General features: G+C 45.2%; 1 protein-coding gene across 4 annotated transcripts in view; it reads right to left on the bottom strand.

Annotated features, from left to right (window-relative positions):
• Window positions 1-23,036, bottom strand: part of PAK6 (p21 (RAC1) activated kinase 6) — a 42,566-nt gene that overhangs the window by 7,280 nt on the left and 12,250 nt on the right. For 2 of the 4 annotated variants that reach the window (XM_027795235.2, XM_055814535.1), the window contains exons 2-8: window positions 21,289-21,617; window positions 20,782-20,979; window positions 20,077-20,141; window positions 10,655-10,863; window positions 5,513-6,130; window positions 1,858-2,349; window positions 1,475-1,608 (exon numbers count right to left, since the gene is read on the bottom strand). In XM_027795235.2, the coding sequence (XP_027651036.1) occupies window positions 1,475-1,608; window positions 1,858-2,349; window positions 5,513-6,130; window positions 10,655-10,858 (1,448 nt within the window). In that variant the 5' untranslated portion in view covers window positions 10,859-10,863; window positions 20,077-20,141; window positions 20,782-20,979; window positions 21,289-21,617. Of the gene's footprint in view, window positions 1-1,474; window positions 1,609-1,857; window positions 2,350-5,512; window positions 6,131-10,654; window positions 14,794-14,815; window positions 15,765-20,076; window positions 20,142-20,781; window positions 20,980-21,288; window positions 21,618-23,036 lie in introns of those variants that run through there. The other 2 variants (XM_027795237.2, XM_027795236.2) reach the window with 2 other exon arrangements.

The following is a 23,036-nucleotide window of genomic DNA, read 5'->3' as shown; positions in this document are numbered from 1 at the left end:
CAAGTGACTGCGTAGTGTAAAATAGATTACTAGAGGATTACCTCACTCTTGGAGATGCAAATCTGTTATCACCTTCAGCAAATGTTTAATGAATGGAATGAGGGTATTTTCCTCCTTGTGAAAAACCGATAAAGGCTCGCAGCTTATTTTTGATAAATGTTATGGTTATAACAGATCCTGTTTCCACTATGTGGAAAAACAAGCATTCACTAAAAGGTTCAAAAGGACGGCTTTGTAAAATAACTCAAATCAAGGCTGAGGTCTCACAATAGAATTCAGTCTCACTGCTGGACATAAACCACAGACTCTTCATAAACCTCTTTACAATATATTTTAATTATTATTTTTTACCTTGGTTCTATTACCAGCTAAGAGTTACAAGAGCTTCACTGGCTCTGCAATGCTGTAAAGTCAGCACCCTTCAGGATTAAATGTTGGTTCTCAGACCCTGAGATGTGCCTCTCATGGCCAGCTAAGTGTCTTCGAGACACTCCTTAGAGGTGGGGCTGTAGAGGCTACAGAGGACAATCTACTTTGTCATCTGTACTAATTGACAATAAACAATTTTTATGCCTCCCAAACCCATCACAGATGCACTTCCAAAACAGCGAACCTGACAGAGCCAGATATATGCCTTAAATCCACCACAGGATCAGTAAAGGCTAGTCAAAGCACCTAAGTGAATTAAAGGTATACTATGATTAAAAAAAAGTAAATACAATTAGTGTTAGCAATACCACCTAATTTGTAATCCAATTAAGATTCTGAATCTCCAAAAAAGGAAAGCTCATCCTACAGACTTTCTCGATCAGCCTTTTCACTGGCATTCCCTGCGCTGGTTCACAGCTTCGCAGGACTGCTGGGAAGAGGGAGGGTGCTCCAGGGTCACGGGTAAGGCACCATCATCATAACTGCGTCACCAGAACACCTTGTGAGTGGGACTCTAGAGGCCGTTTGAGAATAACTTCTTTGCCCTACAGAAATGCTTTGGGCATTAATGAAGTGGTGCAGATAAGAAAACAAATTTAGGAGAGTGTCCAGTAGCTGCTATCTTTAGGCAATGAAATTTGGGAAGGAGTCCAGATCTCAAGGCTCTGTTGCACTTCTCCAGAGGAGTTAGCCACAAATTCAGCCTCACTGAGGGCACCACAAAAACTATTTCTGCATGCTCTTTAATACTTATTCAATGAGCTTCCTGGCCAGAATTCATCAGATATAGTAAACAATACTTTTTATGATACTGTGTTTTACAGGGAAGGTCATCAAGTAGATGACTAGTGGGCATCTGAAGGGATCGGTACTGCAAGTGAAGTCCCTTCCACAGCAGTATTATTGCATACTTTGAATGGATGACAGTCAAAATGTAGTAGTTTCAGGGCACTGCAAACGGAAGAGCTCTGAGGGAAAGTGTTCTTCCCAGAAATCTCCACGCTATTGCTACACAAGCATTGATGTTTTGGATTTTGCTTCATACCTGATCTGAGAGACAATGTCTGTGAGGGCTCCCCCCTGCAGGAACTCCATCAGCACCCAGAGCTCCTCTCCCACTAGATAGCTCTTGTACATCTCCACTACATTGACATGTTGATAGTCCCTCATTATCACCACCTGTAAAAACACAGTGGACAACCGACCACCACAAAATCACCAACACCACTGAATTTTATCCAACAAAGCAAGCATGCACAACCCTGGATGCAGCAGCCTCCATCCCCCCAGTCATTTTTCTTCTTGGTACTAGCACAATTCTATTAAAAGGAAGATGTCTCCTGCTCTTCCCTTCTCTTTACCACACTGACTGTTACCACAGCTTTGCGGTGGACAGCAGAACCCCACCCCTCCCACTACCACGCTTACCTCGTTGAAAAGGAGCTCCCGGCGCTGCTGCTTTCTCAGGTCCATCATTTTCACGGCCACCTGCCGCCCTGAGTGCTTCTCTCGAGCAATACAGACAATACCTGTGGACCCTTCACCAATCTTTACATAATTCTCCAGCAATGTCCGGGGATCCCCCTGGTCCACAACCATCCTAAGGGCAGCTTTGAACTGCTCATGAGTCACAACCACCGGGTCCTCGCTGGCCAGCTGCCCTTTCACAGAAGAGTCCTGGGGAAGGTGAAGGTTGCTAGAACTAGTCTGAGTCTGCCGGTTCCTGGGAGATCCTGCCGGTGACGGCCTGCCCGGTGGCAGTGCAATTGCCTTCTCTGCTGTGGGTGACTTCTGGGGGGTCCCAGCTTCTGAGATCATCCTGGGGAAATCGGATGCAGGTGGATCTGATGGAAGGGACTGGGCTTTGGCTGCAGGGCTGCGTGGTGACCCCCATTGCTGGGGCCTGAAGAAAGCGTTGGCCTTTGAGAAGAATAAATATGAAAATGGAAGAAAGAAAAAGCGATCGTTAGATTAACAAGCAGCCAGAAGGGTGAGGAGTCAGTTGCGTGTTACGCCACTGGCCTAGTGCATTTTGCAGCAGACTGGAGTCGAGACCTCTAGGTTCTTGTCCGCAGGTCTGCCTGACCCATGCTGCACGCCAAGGGGAAGCCACATGGCTGCAGATTTTCAAGAATCAGTTACAGGATGGGTGCTACACTGTAAAGGCCTCCAAACTGAGGCAGTTTAAAAGGGACCTTTTAAAGCACATGCTTTAAAAAACCATCAAAACCCAAAACCCACGGTGGGGAGGCGGGGGGGAACCACCAAAAAAGCTGCTAAAAAGCATTCCAACCTTGCCACCAAAACTCAGGGGCAACCTGCGCTGCAGAGAATTTGAAAATCGTTTATCCCTCCGTGCCTCTGATCTTCCTATATATAAAAGGAAAGAGGATTCATGCCAAAGCTGTAAATCACTTTGATGTCTTGGCCTAATTCCCTTTGGGTAATTATGCTTCTGCCTACTGAAAACTCTCTGCACTTTCCACCGGTACCTGCAGAATATTCCTGTTGATCGGACACAGAGTTAGCACTCTGTTCTGGGACAAGCACCATGAACCGGGACAGCTGCGGGTGGCCAGCATGAGACTGCAGCCAGGCAGAGCCACAGGCCACCTTGCCAGCGCACCAGCTCAGAACTGACCTGCCATGAATCTGGCTTATTCCTCAAGTACCCGAGGCTTTTGCAGACCTCCCACTCAAGCACCCAGCAGGCCCAGCCCTGCTTAGTTTGGGAGATCTAGTAAGATCCCAGCCTGCAGTAACAGGGCTTCAGAATACGCATCCCCATGCTAGCACTATGCATAGATCTCCCGAGAAGGATAAATCCTAAAGTGGCAACACTCACCCTGGAAATGTTGACTAATTAAAATTCAGCACCACCTAGCAGGTTAGGTATAAAATACATTATATACTTAGCTATATGCAAAATAATAGTGGATCTGACAAAGTAGCAACTTCAGAAAGAGCAAGCCAATCACTTACATTATAGGGCCAAATAAAAACTTCAAAGCAACAATCTTTTTCTCTCTCACAATCCAGACAGATTATTAATAAAGTTAATAATATGGGTATGGAAACTGAAAAGTGCCAATAGAGAAATTCTTTAAAGAGCACTCATTTTCTCTGTCTCAGAAAATAATTGCATAGAATTTAATTCTGTGCACTTTGGGTTTTAATCAAGGATTTCTGTCAACAGTAAAATCTGCATAAGCCTCACACACATACAGCTCATTTTCACACACACACACAGGCCCTGGAAGTAGGATTTAGTAGCGCCTGGCACTGGGGTGCAGGAGTGCGCAAACCCCAACTGCCTGTCACAAGTTCCTTCCTCCTCGTTTAGCAGCTCCACCCCTGTGGTCCTGCAGAGACATGCTCATGGCAATGAAGCACTTATTGCCCAACTCTTGTTTTGTCTCAGGAAAGAGGGGGGGGGGGGGAAAAGTTTTTATATAACCTAGAGCACGCAAAAGGGCACACAACATGCATGCAAGCTCACACACGTTTATCTAACCACACGTAAGTATTATTTCCTGCTCCTGTAATTTGACAGCCCCTATATACACATTTTCAGTCTCTAGACATTTTGAGATGTCACTGGTTGTCTCACTCCTTCCCCCCTACATCAGGCTGAAAGGAAAGAGCACTCGACCTTCCCATGGCAGCTCTAGGCAGCCTGTCAAGGCACCCAGCTCCCCGTTTTCAGCCCGTTATACACCCTGTCCCTTTCATCTGCAGCTGTGCATTTCTCCCCCTCACAGCTACACCCCACCGTGAGGGAGACCAAGGCTTTAATCATTACCGGCTGTTCAGAACAGCTTAGATAAACAATTGCCAGCGATGGTGATGGTGCAGCTCCTTCACCAGAGCAGGGAGATGGACTAGACAACCTCAAGGTCTTTCCTACTCCTCTCACAAACGGCTTGAGCTCTGACACACCAAAGCACACACACACGCCGTGGGGCCAGTAGCCTCTGCTCCTCCCATGAAAGTGCTGAGGCATGGAAAGCCACCCTTGCTAGAGGAGAGCAAAGCGGCCTAAGCACTCAGGGACGTGCCTCCAGCCAGCACAGCCCAGCCCAGCATTACTGAGACAGCAGTAAGCACAGTTTGTGCTACAGAACTACTGCAATTCCTTTAAAATCCCATTCCCTGGGAAAGGCAATCCACAGGGAGAAGGCTGTGTCCAAAAGCCTTGAGCCTGGTCCTTACTCAAACTGTGAGAAGCCAGGTCGGAGAGCGCCGCACCCTGCCATATGCTTTAGAACAGTAAATTTTGTTGGGCCAGCAGTTACTGTCATCTGAGTTCAGGGGCTCCACACCTGCTAGAAATTAGCCTGGCCCAGCACCAGCCCAGCGCAGCCACTGAAACCATGGGACGGCTATGCCAGGGCACCGGGTGCTGGGTTAGCCCAGGGTGAATGAGGAGCAGTGGCCCGAAGGGCTACGTTCCCTACCTAGCAACAGGAACCAGAGTTTTTCTCCTCGTTCAGTAAGAAGTGAGTCATTCATTCAGCATCACTTTCCTGGGGGAGAGGGAGCCGTGTGAGCTGTCCCATCCTTACAAAAACCAACAGCCAGGTTTCCTGTTTGATAGCGCATTCCTGTTGTAGGCAGCTTGGCACATACAGCTATAACCAGCAAGCTCTCCTGAGGTAGTTCTATTTCGCACAGGCGAAAGAATACATTACTAATGTAAATTATGGCAATTTCCCAAATGGCAAAAGCACATTTCTGCTAGTATAACGGCATTTAAGTTATGCCTTTACTACTACAGAAGGGCAAAAATGAGTAAGCCCCCTACCTCCCTTCCCAGCCTACACACCTGCTAGCCCAGCTCCACTAGCAAGCCCTTTCTCGTGTATTTCTGGCTGACATTTTGAGCGATGCCTAACAGTATGTTCTGTGAAGCTTAGGCGGACTACACATTTCCCCTGTCCAGGACTATTTTGATTCCAGCATTAATCATAACAATAACAGATGGTTGCATGATGTTTGCAATTAAATTTGTTCAGCTGTGTAAGTAGCCTCTGGAACTGTAAAGTCAACATTGCACTCACTCAAACCCACTGAATAACCGTACCTTTATCTGCAGGGAAGTGCCTGACTTGTTTGAGCCGCTGGATGAGGGGAACACACTGCGTAACAGCCGCCTCTTCAGGCTGTTCTCCCTGGATTTGGAGCTAGGGCTGCCCTCCCCTGAGGGCCTGGCGCTTGCTTGCCGTACGAGACAAGGCTGAGGCCAGCACTCCTCTGAGCTCTTTTTCCCCGCCTTCTCACCCTCCGCCGGCAGAGTTGGCATGTGCTGCAAACCAGAGGCACGCTGGAGGCAGCTGCCATCAGCACCCCGGAACTCCGAAGGTCCAAGGGACTGTGCTTTCATCACCATGCCGTTGGGGTGAGACTGTCCTTCCAGGCGGGGTTTGTAATCTGGCCACATAGTCTGCCTCCGGGTCACCTTGGTCCCACCATTGCAGTTGAGGTAGTTTCCGTATTTGTCTGCCCAGTCTGCTTCAGGACTCTGCAGATACATGTCTGGGGGTCTGTCTTCCCCCAGGAGCCCGAGGGACTGCGCTCTCCTCCTGCTGGTAGGGCTCCTTCCCCTCAGAGTGTTCGAACTGATGGCAGAAAGCTTCTGGATGTCATTGAGTATCCCGGAGATATAGCCTTCCACTTCCATGGTGCTGCCCCTTACCACAGTCTGTGAAACATAGGGAAGGCAGAGAAAAAGTGTTAGAGCTGTGAAAACTGTGGCTCAGTGTACCCTGACAAAGGTTAGATTTTGTTTGTCTAGCCAAAGACAACCCCAGGAACTTAGGAAAAAAAGAGAAGTTTTTCTTTCTGCCTTTTTTCCTTGTCCTTTACTGAGGAGAAGGCGGGGGGGGAAAGACTCCCTGGGTTACATCCTTCTGTCAGAGGCAGCAGTGCTTTCAGCCGGAACAGTGAATTCTGCTGCTATGCTCACAGTCTGGAGCACAACCTTAGCACACAACTAGGGTCTTTTTAGCACTCCTGATTCTCTTGTGCTGAAACTGTGCTACACCACATCACTAACGTAGGCTCACCAAGCTCCTGAGAATGTTAATTCTCAGAAGTTACAGCATGCCGTAAGCTCTATCTGAAAAACTCACCTTCCCATTCCAACAGGAGGTTCATCTTTTCCCTGAAGCACTCTCAATAGTGTTGTAGTCAGCCTCCCTTAGCCTGGTTCTCTACAATTTTTGCTAACGCATCTTAATCCTGACCAGTGAAGACCACACTGTTCCAGCACTGCATCTCTCCTCTGTTCTGCCAAGCTATTATCATTAAAAATTATGAACAAAGGGTCACAACGGCTCACAACTGCCTTGTAAGCAAATGATGGAGAACAAGGCTTCCATCCAAACAATCAACAGCACTATACAAGTAGGATACTTGAAGCTGTTGGTATATTATGTAGTGCTCTACCTTGTTTATTCTGGAACCAAAAAGCTTACAGAAGCTTTTTTAGTGCTGGGAACCAAAACATTTCATTTCTTCACAGAAATTCACAGCATAGGATCACTCCTACACTTTCATGAATCTCTGCCTGAGGAAAGTCCTTCCCTGGAGTGATGGCAATCTCCTGTTTGCTAACTGAGCTCCAGGGACCTTCTAAAGATGCTGAATTAATTACACTGAGCCTGATATTTAACTGGTGCAACAGAGCAGCTCCAGTAATTTCAACAGAATGCCACCACAGTGCAGAAAATGAGTGCCCGGTTCACTCAGCACCTGAGAATGAAAGGCAAAATAGAAGATTTTGTTGAAAAAGGTGAAGAAAGGACCATCGGACTCATACCATTGCATACGCATCACCTGCAGCAGGAAATTCTGCTCTTCAGTCTTAATGCAGCATTATACCTCCCTCACCACATAAATGCACCTTTCTCCATGGCCCCAGCTGCTGTCAAGTAAACAAGATGCTGAGGACACCAGCTCCTCAAACTGCATCACTTCTGCACCAAACCCGGTAGGGAAAAAAAATTCCAAAAGTAAATGGTCAGAAACCCAGTCTTTGCAATCTGTCAGCAGGGTGGGAAGAGTCTTGTGTCCATTCCAATTCACCCATTAGAAATGCCAGACATATCAATTTACCTCAGTAATGCACTCAATTAAGAGCACTAGTTCGTAAATGAGCTTGAGCAGGGCCTGATGTAACATGCAGGCCCCCAAGTCACTGAGTGCTCCGCAGGATGCCTCCCACCCTTGCTCCTGTTTGCACAGGCACACTGGAGAGAAAGAGGTCCCCCTCCAGCGCTCACCGATCGCTCAATGTTTCTGCAAACTGGGGAAAAAGAATAACTCAATATAAAGTTGGAAGAAATCTCAAGAGGCCAGCTAGTCCAAAGTAGATGGACAAAAGTCATTCCAGAAAGACTTGTATCTAGCATGTTCTCAAAAGTAGGAAACCTCCAAGAAGAGATGCTATGGCCTCTCTAGAAGTTCTCACTGCACCTCCAAGGTAAAAACTGCCTAAAGTTAGATTCAAGTCACCCCTGTTGCACTTCTAGTCCATTAAGTCAGCCCTGTCTCCAGCGGAGAGAGAAGACAGGAGTTAGCTGTACTTGGCAGCTGTGATTAAAGACCGCGTCAGATTAATGAAGAAACATCCAAATTTGAGCCAAATCTATATGGAGTGCTCTTGCAAAGATCACGATATACTGACCAAAATTTAGAAATTATGATTTTAAAAAGAAAAGTGACCCTTTACAAGCTACGCACAGTACATGTCAGAAAAAGGAACAGCTATAATAGTTGAATCCAGGACTCTACGTATAAGGGTTTGGCCTAATAGGGCCAATTAGCACTTAAAAAGGGGCGGAAAAAGAAGTTCTTACTATTGATTGGTATCATTGAACAGGAATTTGTCTAAATGGAGTTTACCAGAAATAATTAACTATGTGATGCAGTCTAAGAGAGTATTTGCACTTGGGCTTACTGGAGGAAAAAAACCCAAAGCAGTATTAGTTTAAGATTCTTCTCTAGTTTTTAAAGGCTGTTGGGTGTTCTATCCTTGTTCTCAGAGATCTGCACCTCCTTTCAGCTTTTACCATCTACAGGTTTAATAAGTCACACATGAAAGTACCGACCAGTATTAGACTTGGGACAAACTCCAGTAAATCTCTTCATGCACATTTCTATTTTGACAGTGGTGCCTCACACTATCCTTTCGAATACGCTTTTATTAACAGTTGAGCAACCTTGCTCAGCTTGCTTTGGGGGTGCCATAGGTACAGTGTCAAGAGCCCAACTGAAGTCAAGATATAGGGGAGCACTATCACTTCTCCCTGACCCAAAGCCCGATACCCTACGGTTGATGGAAATCGGGTTGCTTGACATGATTTGTTCTTGATAAATCCATGCTGGCTGCTAGCGATTACCCTGCTATCCCCTAGGAAGTGGCTGCAAATAGATTACTTGCTTATTTATTCCAGACTCTTTTTGGGAATTGAAATTATTCTGACCTATCTGCAATTCCTTGAATCTCATTAGGCCCAGCTGACTTGAAAATATGTAACTTATCTAAGAAGTCTCATTTCTGCTCATGTTCCTTTCCTATTCTAGCCTGCATTCTTATCCCTCCATGTTCGTGTTAATTGTGTTAGCCCAGTGATCACAGTTAACCTTTTCAATAAAGACTGAAGAAAAATCGTTAAACATTTAAGAATTCTCAGTGTCATCTGTTATTAACTTTCTTCCAAAATGGGCAGTGAACATATTCTTTCCTTCAATCTCCTTCCCCTCCTCGGTGTACTTATGATGTCTCCTTAGTGCCCTTTATGTTCTTTGAGAATAACATCTCTTTTTGTGCCTTGGCCTTCCGGTTTTGTTCCTACGTAAATTTCTTTTCTATTTGCCCTTTATAACTTGACCTAGTTTCCACCCTTCTGAGCAATCCTCCTGCAGTTTAAGCTCATTAGAGAGCTCCTGATCTAACCAAGTTGGTCTCTTATTACATACTTTATCTCTTCTCTGGATTGTGGTCCTATCTCCTACTACATTTTGAACCTCAAAGCATATTCAGGACACCATAAACCAGAACGCAATACCTCCTCTCTTTTTCTTTTACCTGTTCTGCCTGAGCAAGCTTTTCTTTTCTAAATCAGCCTTCTGCTCAAAGATCCTGATGTGCCATTTAAATTGCAGGTTTGATTTTGCATTAATACTGGCATTATACTAAAACGTAGTCCCATTTAGTCCCTCTGTTTTAAGCACCTGTACACAAAAAGCTAACTATATTTATCAGATAGACAACTATTTTCTTCTATGTCCTTCCTAAAATCCATGTAGCAACACCTCTATTTTACAATTTACCTCTCAATTTTCAGAGCCCTGTAGGGTTTTTTTAACTGGGAACAAAAATTTCCCACAAGCTAGCAAGACTCTAAACACGATAATTCTGTCACCACCTTTCATTTCCTTTTCCAAGGGGTCATCATGAATCTGCCTTTCTTCACACAGCAGATCCCTGCAACCACCTACGGACACAGTCTCCAGATGCCATCAGCAACAGCCACCCAAGCAAGACAACCATCTCAATTCACCCATCTACAAGGACTGGTAACTTATTTCTCCTTACTGAAGGACTCGCTTTAAGGACATTCTCCTGTTTACTGTGTCCACTTTCTGTTAAAATGCTGGTTTATAAGCCCTTTTAGCCGAAACCCTGGTCTAGTCCTGCTCCCTGCTGTCCCTCATTCACTTCACCATCCATGAAGAGCAGGCTAGCACTATCTGGCTCTCTCCCACTCAGGCTTCCCTGTCAACTTAATTACCAGCCAAATTTGCTCACCCACGAGAACGACAAACTTGCTAAAACAGGTCTCTCCACAAATTCTCTGCTTCCCTGTACAACAGCTGAACACATCTTAGGCCCTGTCAGCTACCACAGAGGCTTTCACAGGTCCTCGTTATAGTGACAGGCAGCCAGCTGGTTACTTGAACAGTGACACTATTGCCATAAAGGATACTACTGTCCTTATTTCTGATGAAGTTACTATCACCTCAAAAAAAAAAAAAAAAAAAAAAAAAAGAAGAGACATCGTTATCCAAGCCCAGACCCTGCTATCCACTGAATTCCTTACCAATCCCACCCTTAGCCCCATTTAAATATGTATGGGGCAATGGAAACATTGCCTCACCTTGGCCCTCCCTAGGGAACAGGAAAGCCCGGGGACAGGAAAGAGTAGTCTTCCTCTCTTACCTTCATAGGCTGGAGTTGCATCCTCGTGATCCTTGAAGGGTCTACCACTGGCTTGGGGCGCCGCAGCGTGTCTAGAATATTCTGCCATTGAGGTGGCAGGCCCACAAATTTGCCCTCCTTTGGGTCAAATGAAGTGTGGACACGGTGCTCAAAGTTCTGCGGAGCTGAGATCTCCGGGCGTTTCTTCTTCTTCTTGCGGAACATGATGCCTGAATCACAGGAGGCAACACCATCAGTGCTCTAGCATGTCAAGGTCCAATATGCCCAATCAATAATAGCACATATCGATTGTATTAGTTAATTAGGTTGTATGAAGAATATTCTCCAGTGACAAGCACCTCAACAACAGAGTTGATCATCTGCTTTCACAGATGGAGGAAACAGAGGCAGCAAGAGAGCAACGACTTGCTCCAGACCACTGAGTGAGTCAGTGGCTGAGCTAGGATTTCTAGTGAACTTTTCAACACTGCCTACTGGGAAGCAGTGCTCCTGCTGCAGAAAAGAAAGACACCTGCTACACCTATGGCTGAACTCCACCGCTCAGCTTCCTTTATTTCTACAAATTCACACTGCCCAATACAAACATTTTAAATATATATATTTACATTTCACAGGCTTGCACCTAGGTTAAATGGCTTTGGAGCCCAGCCAGTTAGACAGTGCTGATTCCACTACAAGCCTGGAATGAAGGGTGGACAGGAACAGGGCTCACATTGCCTCTCACTGGTTAGTCCAAGTAATATACATTTGATTCCCATTTAAAGACAACGGAGTTGCCGCCAAAAGAAGAGCTGCCCCAGACTGGTTCTGGATCTCAGTTTTTCTAGCTTAGACAGAGGGCTTGGGAGAGAGAGAGGAGGTGGTAGGTGGAAATCAAACTCTGTCAGCAGGTTGCTGAAGAAGCTAAAATTAAAAACTAAGATTCCTTTCCCATGGGGGCTGAGAGAGACAGTTTGTGTGAACAGCCATTACAATTGCAACAAGCCAAAACCAGCTAACACTTAAATATACCCAAACACAAGAGACGTTCAAAATCCGAATTTAGACTTTATAGCCAAAAAAAGAGAGATGTAGATAGATAAAGCCAAAAGTTTTAGACCTTTTTGAAATTGGGAAAGCATGAAGGAAAAGGAAGAACTGGAGCTCCACACGCAGTCACAGAGGTGGGAAAGCTTAGATAACTGGAAGACTGCAATGGATGGACACAACCTCTTCACAACAGACAGACGGGGAAGATGGGGTGAGGGGAAGTTACTCCTTCCATGAAGAAACAGCTGAGAAGTAGGGGGATTTTCCATGGAGAGCCAGGCTTTTCACAGTGGAGAGTGGTGGGAGTCTGAGACATGATAGGTGTAAAGCAGAACAGGGGAGGTCCTGACTGGATAGAAGGAACAACTTTTTTGTGACCAGGAGAGTCCAGCATTGGAGCAGGTTGCCCAGGCAGGCTGTGCCGCCTCCATCCTCCGAGGTTACCAAGAGCAAGTTTGCTCTTGAAGACAAAGCCCTGAGCAACCTGGTCTGACCCTTGGAGCAGATCCTGCCCTGAGCAGGGGACTGGACCACAGGTATCTTGAGGTCCCTCAATTGCTCTATGATTTTATTGAATGGCTTGATGACTTTAAAGTTACAAGTATTCCAAGTTATATTTTCCTATTCGCTGTTGGAGAAACACGTTTAATGGGCAGATTACTGTTCTGTGGATGCAATGGAACTAGCATGTTCCAGAGCTCATCATCTCCTCTCCAAGATGCATTCTGTCAATGCACAGGATGAACCACACAATGAGAGCCTTAAGAGAGGTGAGACAAAATGGACACCCAATGCCAAAACATTTTAGGTAATTCAGTGCTAAAGCTCTCTAGCTTGGGAAAAAGCTGTATAGGTTTCTTTAAAGCAATTAATACCCACCAGTAGAAAAAAGATGTTTATATGCTCTTTCCTTTCCACTGACAAGTTTAATATTAGCATTTGCTTCTCACTAATACTGCTTAAAGCGATGAATGCTACCCCTTCCTTGACATCAGGTAGAGGATTTCTCTCTACTTAATCTTCAACTTTGTCATGATCGCTCTTCCCCTGCACAGGACCTCACCTTCCAGCTATTTGTGCTGAACAAATATTTACAAGGGTCAGAGACACAGAACACATACAGATAACATGTTGTGGTGTAGGCATGAACACACTTCTAGAGGACACTGGTTTCGAAAATCAGCAAACCTCGTGCTTTTTTTCCCCCACAGTGAAATATATGTCAAACATTTTCCAGGTTGTTCAACTTAAAATTTGTTTAGGGAGAAAAATGCAGGCCACTTAGTGAACGATGACTTTGCTTTCTAGTGCTAGACTGAGATCCTGAAAAAGCATACACACTGGCTTAAAATTTGGTTACCATGATCCTGCGGTCACTGGGATGGGGAGTATTTGTTGCAGAAGGACCTTTACACCATCTAAACCCCCAATCACGCCATCCATCCTTGGTGAAACACAGAATTCACACACTGACAATGGCCATTGCATTACCGTGTCCAGAACCCTACTAAAGTTACAGTTGAAAAAAAAAAAGCAAAAGGTTAGGCAACTAGAAAAAAAACCATAAGAGGCTGGAAGCAACTGTTCTGCCTAGAGGAGTTTTCACAGCCAGAATAATCTTTGCTTAGAATATGTTCCAATGAAAACCCAAATACATCTTAATGGAGAGCTTATGGGAAGAGCATCTGTGCTCCAGGTCTGTATTGCCACTACTAAAACACAGTGATTCATCTCTAAGGCCCCTTAGGTGCTGCATATTAACTAATAATCAAGACTGAAGTCAGAGGGCAATTCTGTAAACAAAAACAAACAAACAAAAAAGTGCAGACAATGCTGGAAAGGAAAGATTCTAATAGCTCATGGCATTAGCACTATTCAAACCAACAGCTGGTGCTACTGAGGAGCTTTTACAGCCTCCAAGGAAATCAGGAAGTATATCTGTAGTATTATATCAAGTGCTTGAGTTCTGAATCGTTGACTGCATGTCAGTCATGACAGCTACTTGATCCACCAGAACACGGGTACTTCCGGACAGAGCGATGCTACTATTTCAACTAGTATCTTTTCTTCCCCTGCTCCTACAATCACAGCTTCATTCCTCATCTCATCTTCATAATGAGAAGATATTCAGAGAACAGCACAGAGTGTCTTTCGAGTTTGCTCTTTAACTGCCTCTGGCAGCAAGGGGTCCTGTAAAATGTGCTGTTACAAATGCCACAACCATCAGCACTTGTAGTATCAATTTTCTTGAACATTTCAATCATTTCCCCATAAGGAGAAGGATTCTAGCTAAACTACTTCAGAATGGAAATTCTTAAAGCCCAGGTGATGTTTTGGCCCCAAACAGAACAGTGGCTTTATGCCAGCCTATCAGTTCGCATAAGCATAAACATCACATTTGTATACTTACATTAAATCAGTATACCCGTCAATCAACACCTGGACTACTTAGATCCTATATATAAAAGCATGCTTCCTAAACCCAGAAAGAAGCATCTACTAAGTTCATGGTCAATTTTAGGGCAACGAGCTGACGTGGCCAGCATCTACCTTATTGGTTTATAATAGACATCCTAAAAAGCACAAAATGTAATCAACTCCAAAAACAATATAGCCCTGGGTATCCAATGACATTTGCTTTCTATGGTCAGCATCAATCTTTAATTATAAAGACATTGCCATATCAGACAGGTGGTTTAAAGGTACACTGCATTAAGATCAAATGGAATTCATACGCTAAAAATAGTTATTTGAAATCCAATGGATCGTAATAATCTGTGTAGGGTTTGCATTTCATTGAGGTCTGTATTTAACCAGTCTCCTTTCACTTTGTGGTTTTCATGCAAGAGCTATTTACTTGTATTTCCAATACCCAGCTAAAGAATGTTTTAATAAAATACATAAAACAGGCCTTTTCTAGATCACTAAGAAATTCATAAGAACATTTTATGCATATAAGATTTTGTAAATCAAGCCAAACCTGTATTTAAACATAAACAGCATCCCTTTAATATAATAATACAAATACTGTGACACTGATTTTATAATCATCTACTAGACTTTAGTCTTTCATTCACTGCTGACAACTGTACTGTAAGAAATGTCACAAACATAAATAATAAAAGTCACTACCACAAGACAAAAGCAGTCGGAGATTGAAATTCTCTCAGCGATCCATTCCTGCTGCCTGGGAAACCACGTTAGATTTTTCAACTCCAGATATAGCTGTTCCTAGATAATACAGTTCCAAAAGCTGTCACATCTGCCAGTGAGCATGAGAAAAAATCCCACAGCCAGCAGATCCAGAGCAGGGGGAGGGATCGGCTGGGAAGGAGGGGCAAGAAGACAGAAGGGTCAGGCTCAGATGAGAGGAAGGGGTGGGAAGATTAAGGATGGAAGAGAGAAAGGGGAATGGGAGTTAGGAAGGGAAGGAGGAATGGCTGGGAGACAGGCAACACGAGGAGCAGGGCACAGAAAAGAATCAATCCGACTGGAAAAAAGAAGTAGATAAATGTTATCAGGAATTGCTCACTACAACACACGAGTTCAAACACCCAGACAAAGAAGCCAGCATGCACTGTCATTTCATCTGACTTACCTCCACCCTATACACTAGGATCACACACTCCATTAGTATATATGCACTGTACTTAACTATGTTCACAGGCTCGTTCACTCACACATATACTTGATGATCGGAAGACAGCAGAGAGCTACTTCAGTCTCACTTGTATAGTTTCCAGTTAAAAATAAGCTTTCCCTCCCCCTCCTCGCTGCAGCAACCGAACTCACTCATCAGTGCTTATTACACTGCTATCGCCGATCTGGACGCAGCTCTCTACATTCCTCCCACCCCAGACAGGAGATAACGCTGGGTCCCTGGGCTGAGGAAAGCAATTCCCCTGATTTCTAAGTACTCCCTCAGCTGATATGGCAAACCACTCTGGCCAGCTACAAGAAGAGGGGGAGAGGAGGAGAACTCTCCCTACAGGACCTGAGGAACTGCAACATGCAGGTTGAATCTGGAGCAGGAAGATTAAGAAGATCCCAGAGAAGCCAGCGATTAAAAGAAAAAACATACTTCCGTACTCTGCTATACAGGTCACTGCCATGTAACACATTTCAAATGCAGCACAACTCACGTAGGCCATGACCAACACATGTTGTAGGCATACACGCATGTGTTCACACATATGTACGTGTGAATACGCGCACACGGTATTTCACTGTACTCTATACCTTCCAAAATCCTAATGTTTAGCCTCCCGAGGTTTCTGACATGATTGTTATTTATAACAAGCCCTAGACGTCCATAGCAGTTTGCAGACAAAGAAAAATGACAGGTTACTTCCCTGAGGAGCTTACAAACCTAAATGTGACTTCACACAGCAAGAAATGACAACAAAGGGTGAGTCAAAGGGGGAAAGAAAAGCAAAATGGTCTGAAATCTGAAATGGGATCCAAAAGCACAGAGTCTTGTCACAATGACACCTTCCATGTTTGTCTGCAATTCTAGTTTTAGAAATAGTGGCTTAGGTACTTTTTTTTTTTTTTTCTCCTTTCTCCTAAAGGAAGAGTGGATATTTGCTTGCTGCGCTATCACTTCCCCCATTTCAAGTCCTTTCCTTCCACTCCTCTCTCTCCCTCACCAGCCCCCAATAGCAAAGCTATGTGTCGGAGTGAACTAGCAGCACAGCAAACTGATGTAATGCTCTAAATCCTGCCCAAACACACACATGAGCGCACAGATTAATATTACATTAGAAATAAGCTTAGAGAGAGACATACTTGTTTATATTTTTGACAAATGAGAACATCATCAATGCTTGACATTTTTTGCTCAACATTTTTTGCCATGCCTCCCCTGAAGGATCTAAAGGCTATGGTGCTGCCTCTTTCTCCCCTGCTCCATTTCCTTGCTCATAAATTAGGACTACAGCCTGAAACACAGTGAACGCCTATTTGCTAAGCTTGTTTTGGACGCTGCTCAGTGACAGGCTTTTAGGTGTGTTGTAGCTACACTAGACCAAATTCATTCTGGGACATATAAAAGCACTTGCAAAGAAAAGACCTCTTGAACTTTCTGAAACCAGTACAGGCATGTCCCAAATGCTAATGGGCTTTTACCCTTGAGAAGTAATAAAGATTTTCCATTATTTACAGTCCCCCAGAAATGCCAGCTGAAGTCACTGTCCCATTGTGCCAGTCTCTGAAGTCAGGCCCCACCCTCCAGAGGTTTCTTCTAAACAGACAAAAGGTAAGGAAAAGGAATTATCATCTTAATTTGTAGACGAGACAGAAAAAAATTACTAGCTCGGTTTCTTCACAGCTATGCCTAGATTAGCAGACTTAAAAGAGCTTTCAGGTATGTCTCCTGGCTGCTTTTTAGCTTCATATCCAGGCCCAACACACTCTGGCTTCCGTGAGGAGAAAACACGAGTGCCCAGCATCGGTGGGAGCCACGACCTGCTCTGACCACATGTTCGATCTTGACACCAGCACTTCGATCTAGACGCTGTGACAGAAACCAGCAGCCAAGTCAGAAATCACACCTAAACCTCAACTGCAATCCAACACCACCTTCACAGACGGGAAAAGGCTCATCTTGTATTTGGTTTGTAAGAGGGTTACAGCTCGCAAACACCGCTGCAGCACCAAGGGAAGGCTGCAGTTCATCGCATCCTCCTCACCCAAAGCCAGCTAGGTGTGTGCTGCAGGTCATAAGGCTGAGACATAAGCCACTCTAACAACCAGGACCCTTTTCCCTCACTTTTTAAACACCTGATGTGGCTGTGTCCTGCTCTGGATATGCAAACCCATGCAGCACTGCACCTCTTTGACACTTCCCTCATACATGCACACCTCGCTGTTCTGTGTCCAGAGAGTAACTGCATCATTTCAAATGGGTTTACTGACATTCTTTTGCCACAAGGGATGCATCAGGGTAAAAAACAAGTGGCTGTATTTTGCTGTTAATCCAGAATACCAGAGTTTCAAGACAGTGCTTGAAGGATGTGGGGCTTCACTCTCCACTGTCTTGTATGACTGATCCATTCAAAATGAGCATCAGAATACTATTGAGATCAGAATAAGAATGTTCAAGGTTCTTACTCCAAAATTTCACACAAATAGCAACATCTTCCATAACAGACAGGAGGTTATGTTGGGACAAGTGCAAGAGGCCACATCTGGCATGCAGGGTCACACGACAGACTAAGGAGCCAAGGCACTTGGCTGCATCTGGGGAACATGGGACTGCACACAAAGCTCTTTGAAATGCTGGGTGCCACGTCCTGCGGCTCTGAGCACTGTAACCTCACTGTGCTCCTCCGTGCCACATCACGGGTCGCAGCTCCAGCTGCCTCTGGCACATTGGGTGATGAGAGGGAAGCTGTAGCTCTGTGCTGCCAACGTACATGGTACAGACTTGACTGTAGGGAAGCACCAAGCAGGAGCCAAACAAGACTCGCACGCTAAGTGAGCACAGCCGATTGCTTGCAAGCAGACCTGTCCCAGCAGAGGCACGGGCAGTCACACACACGCTGGATCACAATCCTTACCCCAGCAGCATGGCAAAAGGCTGGCAGACACCATGGTGCTTCCCCAGGCCACCCAAGTACAGAGATGCAAGAGTTAAACCTCCTTCCAAACAACACTAAACAATCTTAGTCCCTATTTACGATCATCATACTCTCCCAAAGCGAGATATAGATAGATAGATAGATATAATCACTGTCAACAGCTTGCAAGGTAGTTTACTTGTGTTATCTCCACAGGGTAACTGATGGGAACACTGCAGCCCAGGCAGCATACCCCAAAACACGGAAGAGACAGACCAGTTTAAACCCCACAACCTGGCTGACTCTCAGTGCCTTCCTACTCACTACTGCCAACACCAATATGGAAATTTAAATCATAACAGACAAGCCTTCTCCTAGGGAGTATCAGTTATTCTGCTCTGTTTGGAAAGGAAAAAACACATGCCGTGGGTATGTCCGTTCATATAGCCCTCAATACATTAAAACCTGAGGTGTACTTGTAACACAAGTAAAGATAAATAACTGTTATTGTCTACAGTTACACTTAGTAATTAGATTATTTTGTAATTAATTGATGAACAAACACTACAAGTTAAAATGCCTCAGCCCTAGGGTAAATGTAATTTCCTGATTTTTTTTTTTGAGGGGAATAAATTTAACTTTTAGTCTATCATCACCCTACATTCACATTGCTCTCTTACACCAGACAAATGGAAGATCAGCCTCAAAACATCATCACTATCATCACTAATGGCCAAATCTCAGTGCATTAGTCCCCCCAGTAATCCTCCTACAACTTCAGAAACCATACTGAGAAATTCCTTAAAAACAAGACCTGTATCAGCCGAACCCTGATTCTGTACTCCATTGCACAAAGTCTATACAGCCATCACTTACAAGCCAAAGAGACCAGCGCAGGAGCAGGGTTAGTATAACAGACAAGAAAACTGGTCCCCTAGTCCAAACCCTCCCTTGGCAAGATCTGAAAGTTTGCTGTCCTCTGCTCAGCTATCCGTGCTGTGCAGCACAATGTGCTGGCTAGCCTTCAGCTGCTTTTGCTAACTTCAGAGCCAACGTCCTGCACACGTACAGAACTGATGTGTGGCTCTGAATGCAATGAAACTTCAGCATGGTACCCTCAAGAAAACATCATGTGCAATGCAGAACGCAGACCCTGGCTGAGTTTTTACTTGCAGTTGGCGTAGGTTAATCCAAGCTGTTTGAAGCCATTTGCACAAAATATTTAGCTTTTTTCTCTGCTTGTGACTTTCTCTAAGCACGTTACAGTAGCAGGTTGAAAATTGCTGGTTTTTTCTGATTGGAGGTAGGACAGCCAAACTTTTATAGTGCTTCTGCTTTGGAATAAAACCATTTTGTGACCAAGCAGGAGTTAAGTTTCTCACTTTTGCAAGCCTTGTCAGCAGGACCCAGGATATTCTTTCCAGGTACATACCTACTCGCACCCATCTAGACAGAAACAACTCCAGCACAGGGAACAGACTTTCCACCTGGAAGCACAGTTACTAATCCAGCAAACTATTTGCTAATAGCTCTTCCCACTACTTGATCAGCTTTGCTACTAGACACATAAATCATTGCCCACACTTAGCACACAGAATGTACATACCAAGGCAGTGCAGAATATTAAAATCAATCTACAGCTTCATCACACCATCAAGAATGAGACTTTTCAGTGGGACAGGGCTTGAGAGCGAGCCATGCAGCAGTGTTGCTTTCCCCAGCAGCTGTGTAGGATCTTACCCAAGCACAAAACTCAGAAAAGCAGAGGAAGACTCACCAAATATCTCTTACTCTATATACATCCCCCAGCCTCACCCGAGAACTTGCACTCACCAGCCACAAACTTCTCTTCTGTTTTTTCAGTACTCTGTCCCCAAACACATTAAAGTGTTAATGTCCTGGCAAAGAAGAAAGCAAATACATCAGCAAACGTTAATGGACAGGATTGTTTTCTGTGGCTGTAAATACCTGGCTGTGTATGCTGATACCACCTGGCAAAAATAATTAAGTACAAATGCCCAATAGAATTGCAGATTGTAACTTGAATAAGGAGGAGATTAGCCAGTTTTCAGGTGGCCAAAATACACTCATGCACCCATACACGCGCGAGTACTACAGAGTAGTGTGGGTAGGTGTGCTGAAAGAATCCTGGCTAGTGCAGCAGCCAGAAGGTCAGAAGCAGGCAGGAAGGTTTGAACTGGTGACTCAATTAGACCTCTCCGTGAGATACGGTGAGGGTCCTTGCAGATACAAGAGACTTAAGAGGAGATATCGCTATCTCTCGCATAAAGGCAATAAGCATGCATGTTCCTGACATGCTGTCTGCTTTCTCAAGCATCATCCGGAGTAATTTTTAACCCCTACTTCACCCCAATGTTTTAAGAGCGGCACCCTGCAAGATTCAACAATGCATTTTCCTCTCCGCATTCCCCGTCATCTTGGGTGTCAATAGGGTAAATTGCTCAACCCCAGGCACCACAGACCCATACACTGGCCCACCTAAAAAGACACCAGAAAGCAATAAATGCAAGATCTTACTGGCAGTCCTGCTGCAACAATGCCGGTAGAGGACAATTCCAAGTGAGAGGAGAAAGAGGGTCTGGAGGGAAACTCTCCCACTGTCATGCAGCAGAGCCGATTGGAGGATGGTGTTGCTGGGCTATAGGCGTAAAGATGAAGTAAACTCCTTCCCAAAGGAATCCAGCTCCCAGTTTTTCTTCCCTTCCAGAACCATCCCTTGAGAGAAAAAATTGTATGACCCCCTGAACCATTCCCCTCTCACTTTGCCCTAGGCTGGCACTGCCAACATGCGTGTGATCATTAAACTAATCCTTGGCAGTGGCGAGGCTTAGCTCCGTAGGGAAGGGGTTAAGCCGTAGCAGCACAGCCACTGGGGAGTGAAGACGTTAGTTTAAACTGACAAACCTAGTCCGCTGTAAACAGAGGAAACAAATCGCACGAAACAGCGGCCATTAGGACGGTGCCGTCATTGCTTTAAAGCAAGCAAGTCAATGCCGACCCCCAGATCTGTGGGAGGGAGCTTACCCCTGACTCCTCATTGCTCCGTAACCAGAGGGGAGGTGGGAATGCTCTGCCACCAGAATCCGCTGACACACCGGTAAACTTGAGCAAGAAAGACGGCAGGAGAGAGTGGGAGAAGAAAAAGGGGTGGAGGCACGTCTGACATGTTTGTACAGTGCCTGGTTCACCTAAGCTGCCGAGTTTGATTTCAGGGTGTGGTAGCAGATGGGACACAGAAGCACACGGCGCGGGGAAGCCTCAGATTCCTGTTCCAAGGAAAACGACAGATGCCAGCAGCAGAGTCTCTTGGGACCACCTTGCCTTCTCCTCACCGTCTTCTCCTTTTCTGGTCCCTAGAGGGAATGAGAGAGGGAAAGAGCTCAGTCACACGTGGGCACCGAGGTTTGCTGGGTCTCAGGCAAGACCCTTGGGGAGATCACTTCCCATTCCCCTCCACCCTTTCTTACACCACCACCCCCCCACACACACACTTCACTGCTGACTTATTTAAGCTCTGACTTGCTCGTTAGCTCTTCTCTCGGCTCCACAGCCTCGGGGCCTTGAGCTGCTGCAGCTCCTAATGAATCCCCACATCTCCACCCGTGTCACCTGGCTGCAGATTTCAGGACCTGCCACCAATTCCTTGTCATTCCCAGCAGAAAAGCTTTGATTGCCTGCTATATGGCTGACCTATAGAAGAATTCACCAATTTATTTGCATTGCAGATGAGCAGCACATGACCTGGCACTTTTACTCTTCCCCAGTCACTCGGCATGAGTCAGTGCCGCCAGGTCTGAAGTCTGGTATCACCCTATAATCCTGTTGCCTTGCCTCATGCCTCAGGGTTTACCCACTCCTGGAAACAGACATTTCCATAAGTGACTTGTGTTCAGCAGGACACCGGCTCCATCACTTGCAGTGGCGGATGGGCATAGGTAGAAGGGAGCACCATTAGAGGACATGCTTTGGGGATTACAGCCTGGGACAGGTCAGAGTTTATGGCAGTAAACCCATTAGCTGCTCTTTCTCCACTGCAAATAAAGAGGGCTCTTGGCCTCTCCAAACCACTAACAATGCTAGCTTAACCCTAAGATATTTTTAGGTCCAAAGAGCAGGGATAAAAGCTTTACAAATCCACCCCTGTGATTTTTTTTTTTAGCATTGGTTTTGTTGAACTGCCCTTAAAACAAACAAATGAATGACATGATACCAGTAATGATTAGGCTGTCATCATTTCTGCAGGAGCGGCTTGTCCAGCAGAGGCAGGCCAGCCCCGTGACCTCACCATGTTCCCCCATTCCCATTTTCCTTCCTATCCATTCAACCTGCCTAACTAGGCTGCAGTATCTTTGTACAACAACTAGAGTCACAGATCTCGCTGGAATGCACAATATCTACAGCAACATGACGGAGAAGGAACAGAACCGGGGTTCATACAGAGAACGTAAAGGAAACCCTGGCATTGTAGCTGATGGTCTGAGATTCATAATCCTCATTTCCAGAACTGTTAGCTAAGCTGTGGAAGGCTGTTTCCTGAAAGTGCCGTCACCACTTCTACCTTAGACTGCAGGTTCTTGCCTGCCAGAGCCTGCCAAAGACATGGAGTTTCCTGCCTGCTACCTCTCAGCAGCATCCCTAGGGTATAGGAAATAAAGGTAGCCAGGTTCCTTTCTGTCTGGAGATTAGCTCGTCTCCTCCAATGGGACAGGCCCCATAGACAGATGTAACCAAAAAAGGGAAAATTCTCATTAACAGTAGTAAATAACAAACTA

This window comes from Falco peregrinus, chromosome 9, assembly GCF_023634155.1.
Source record: "Falco peregrinus isolate bFalPer1 chromosome 9, bFalPer1.pri, whole genome shotgun sequence".
In the NCBI taxonomy this organism is placed as follows: Eukaryota; Metazoa; Chordata; class Aves; order Falconiformes; family Falconidae; genus Falco; species Falco peregrinus.
This window is presented reverse-complemented; position numbering and strand designations above follow the sequence as displayed.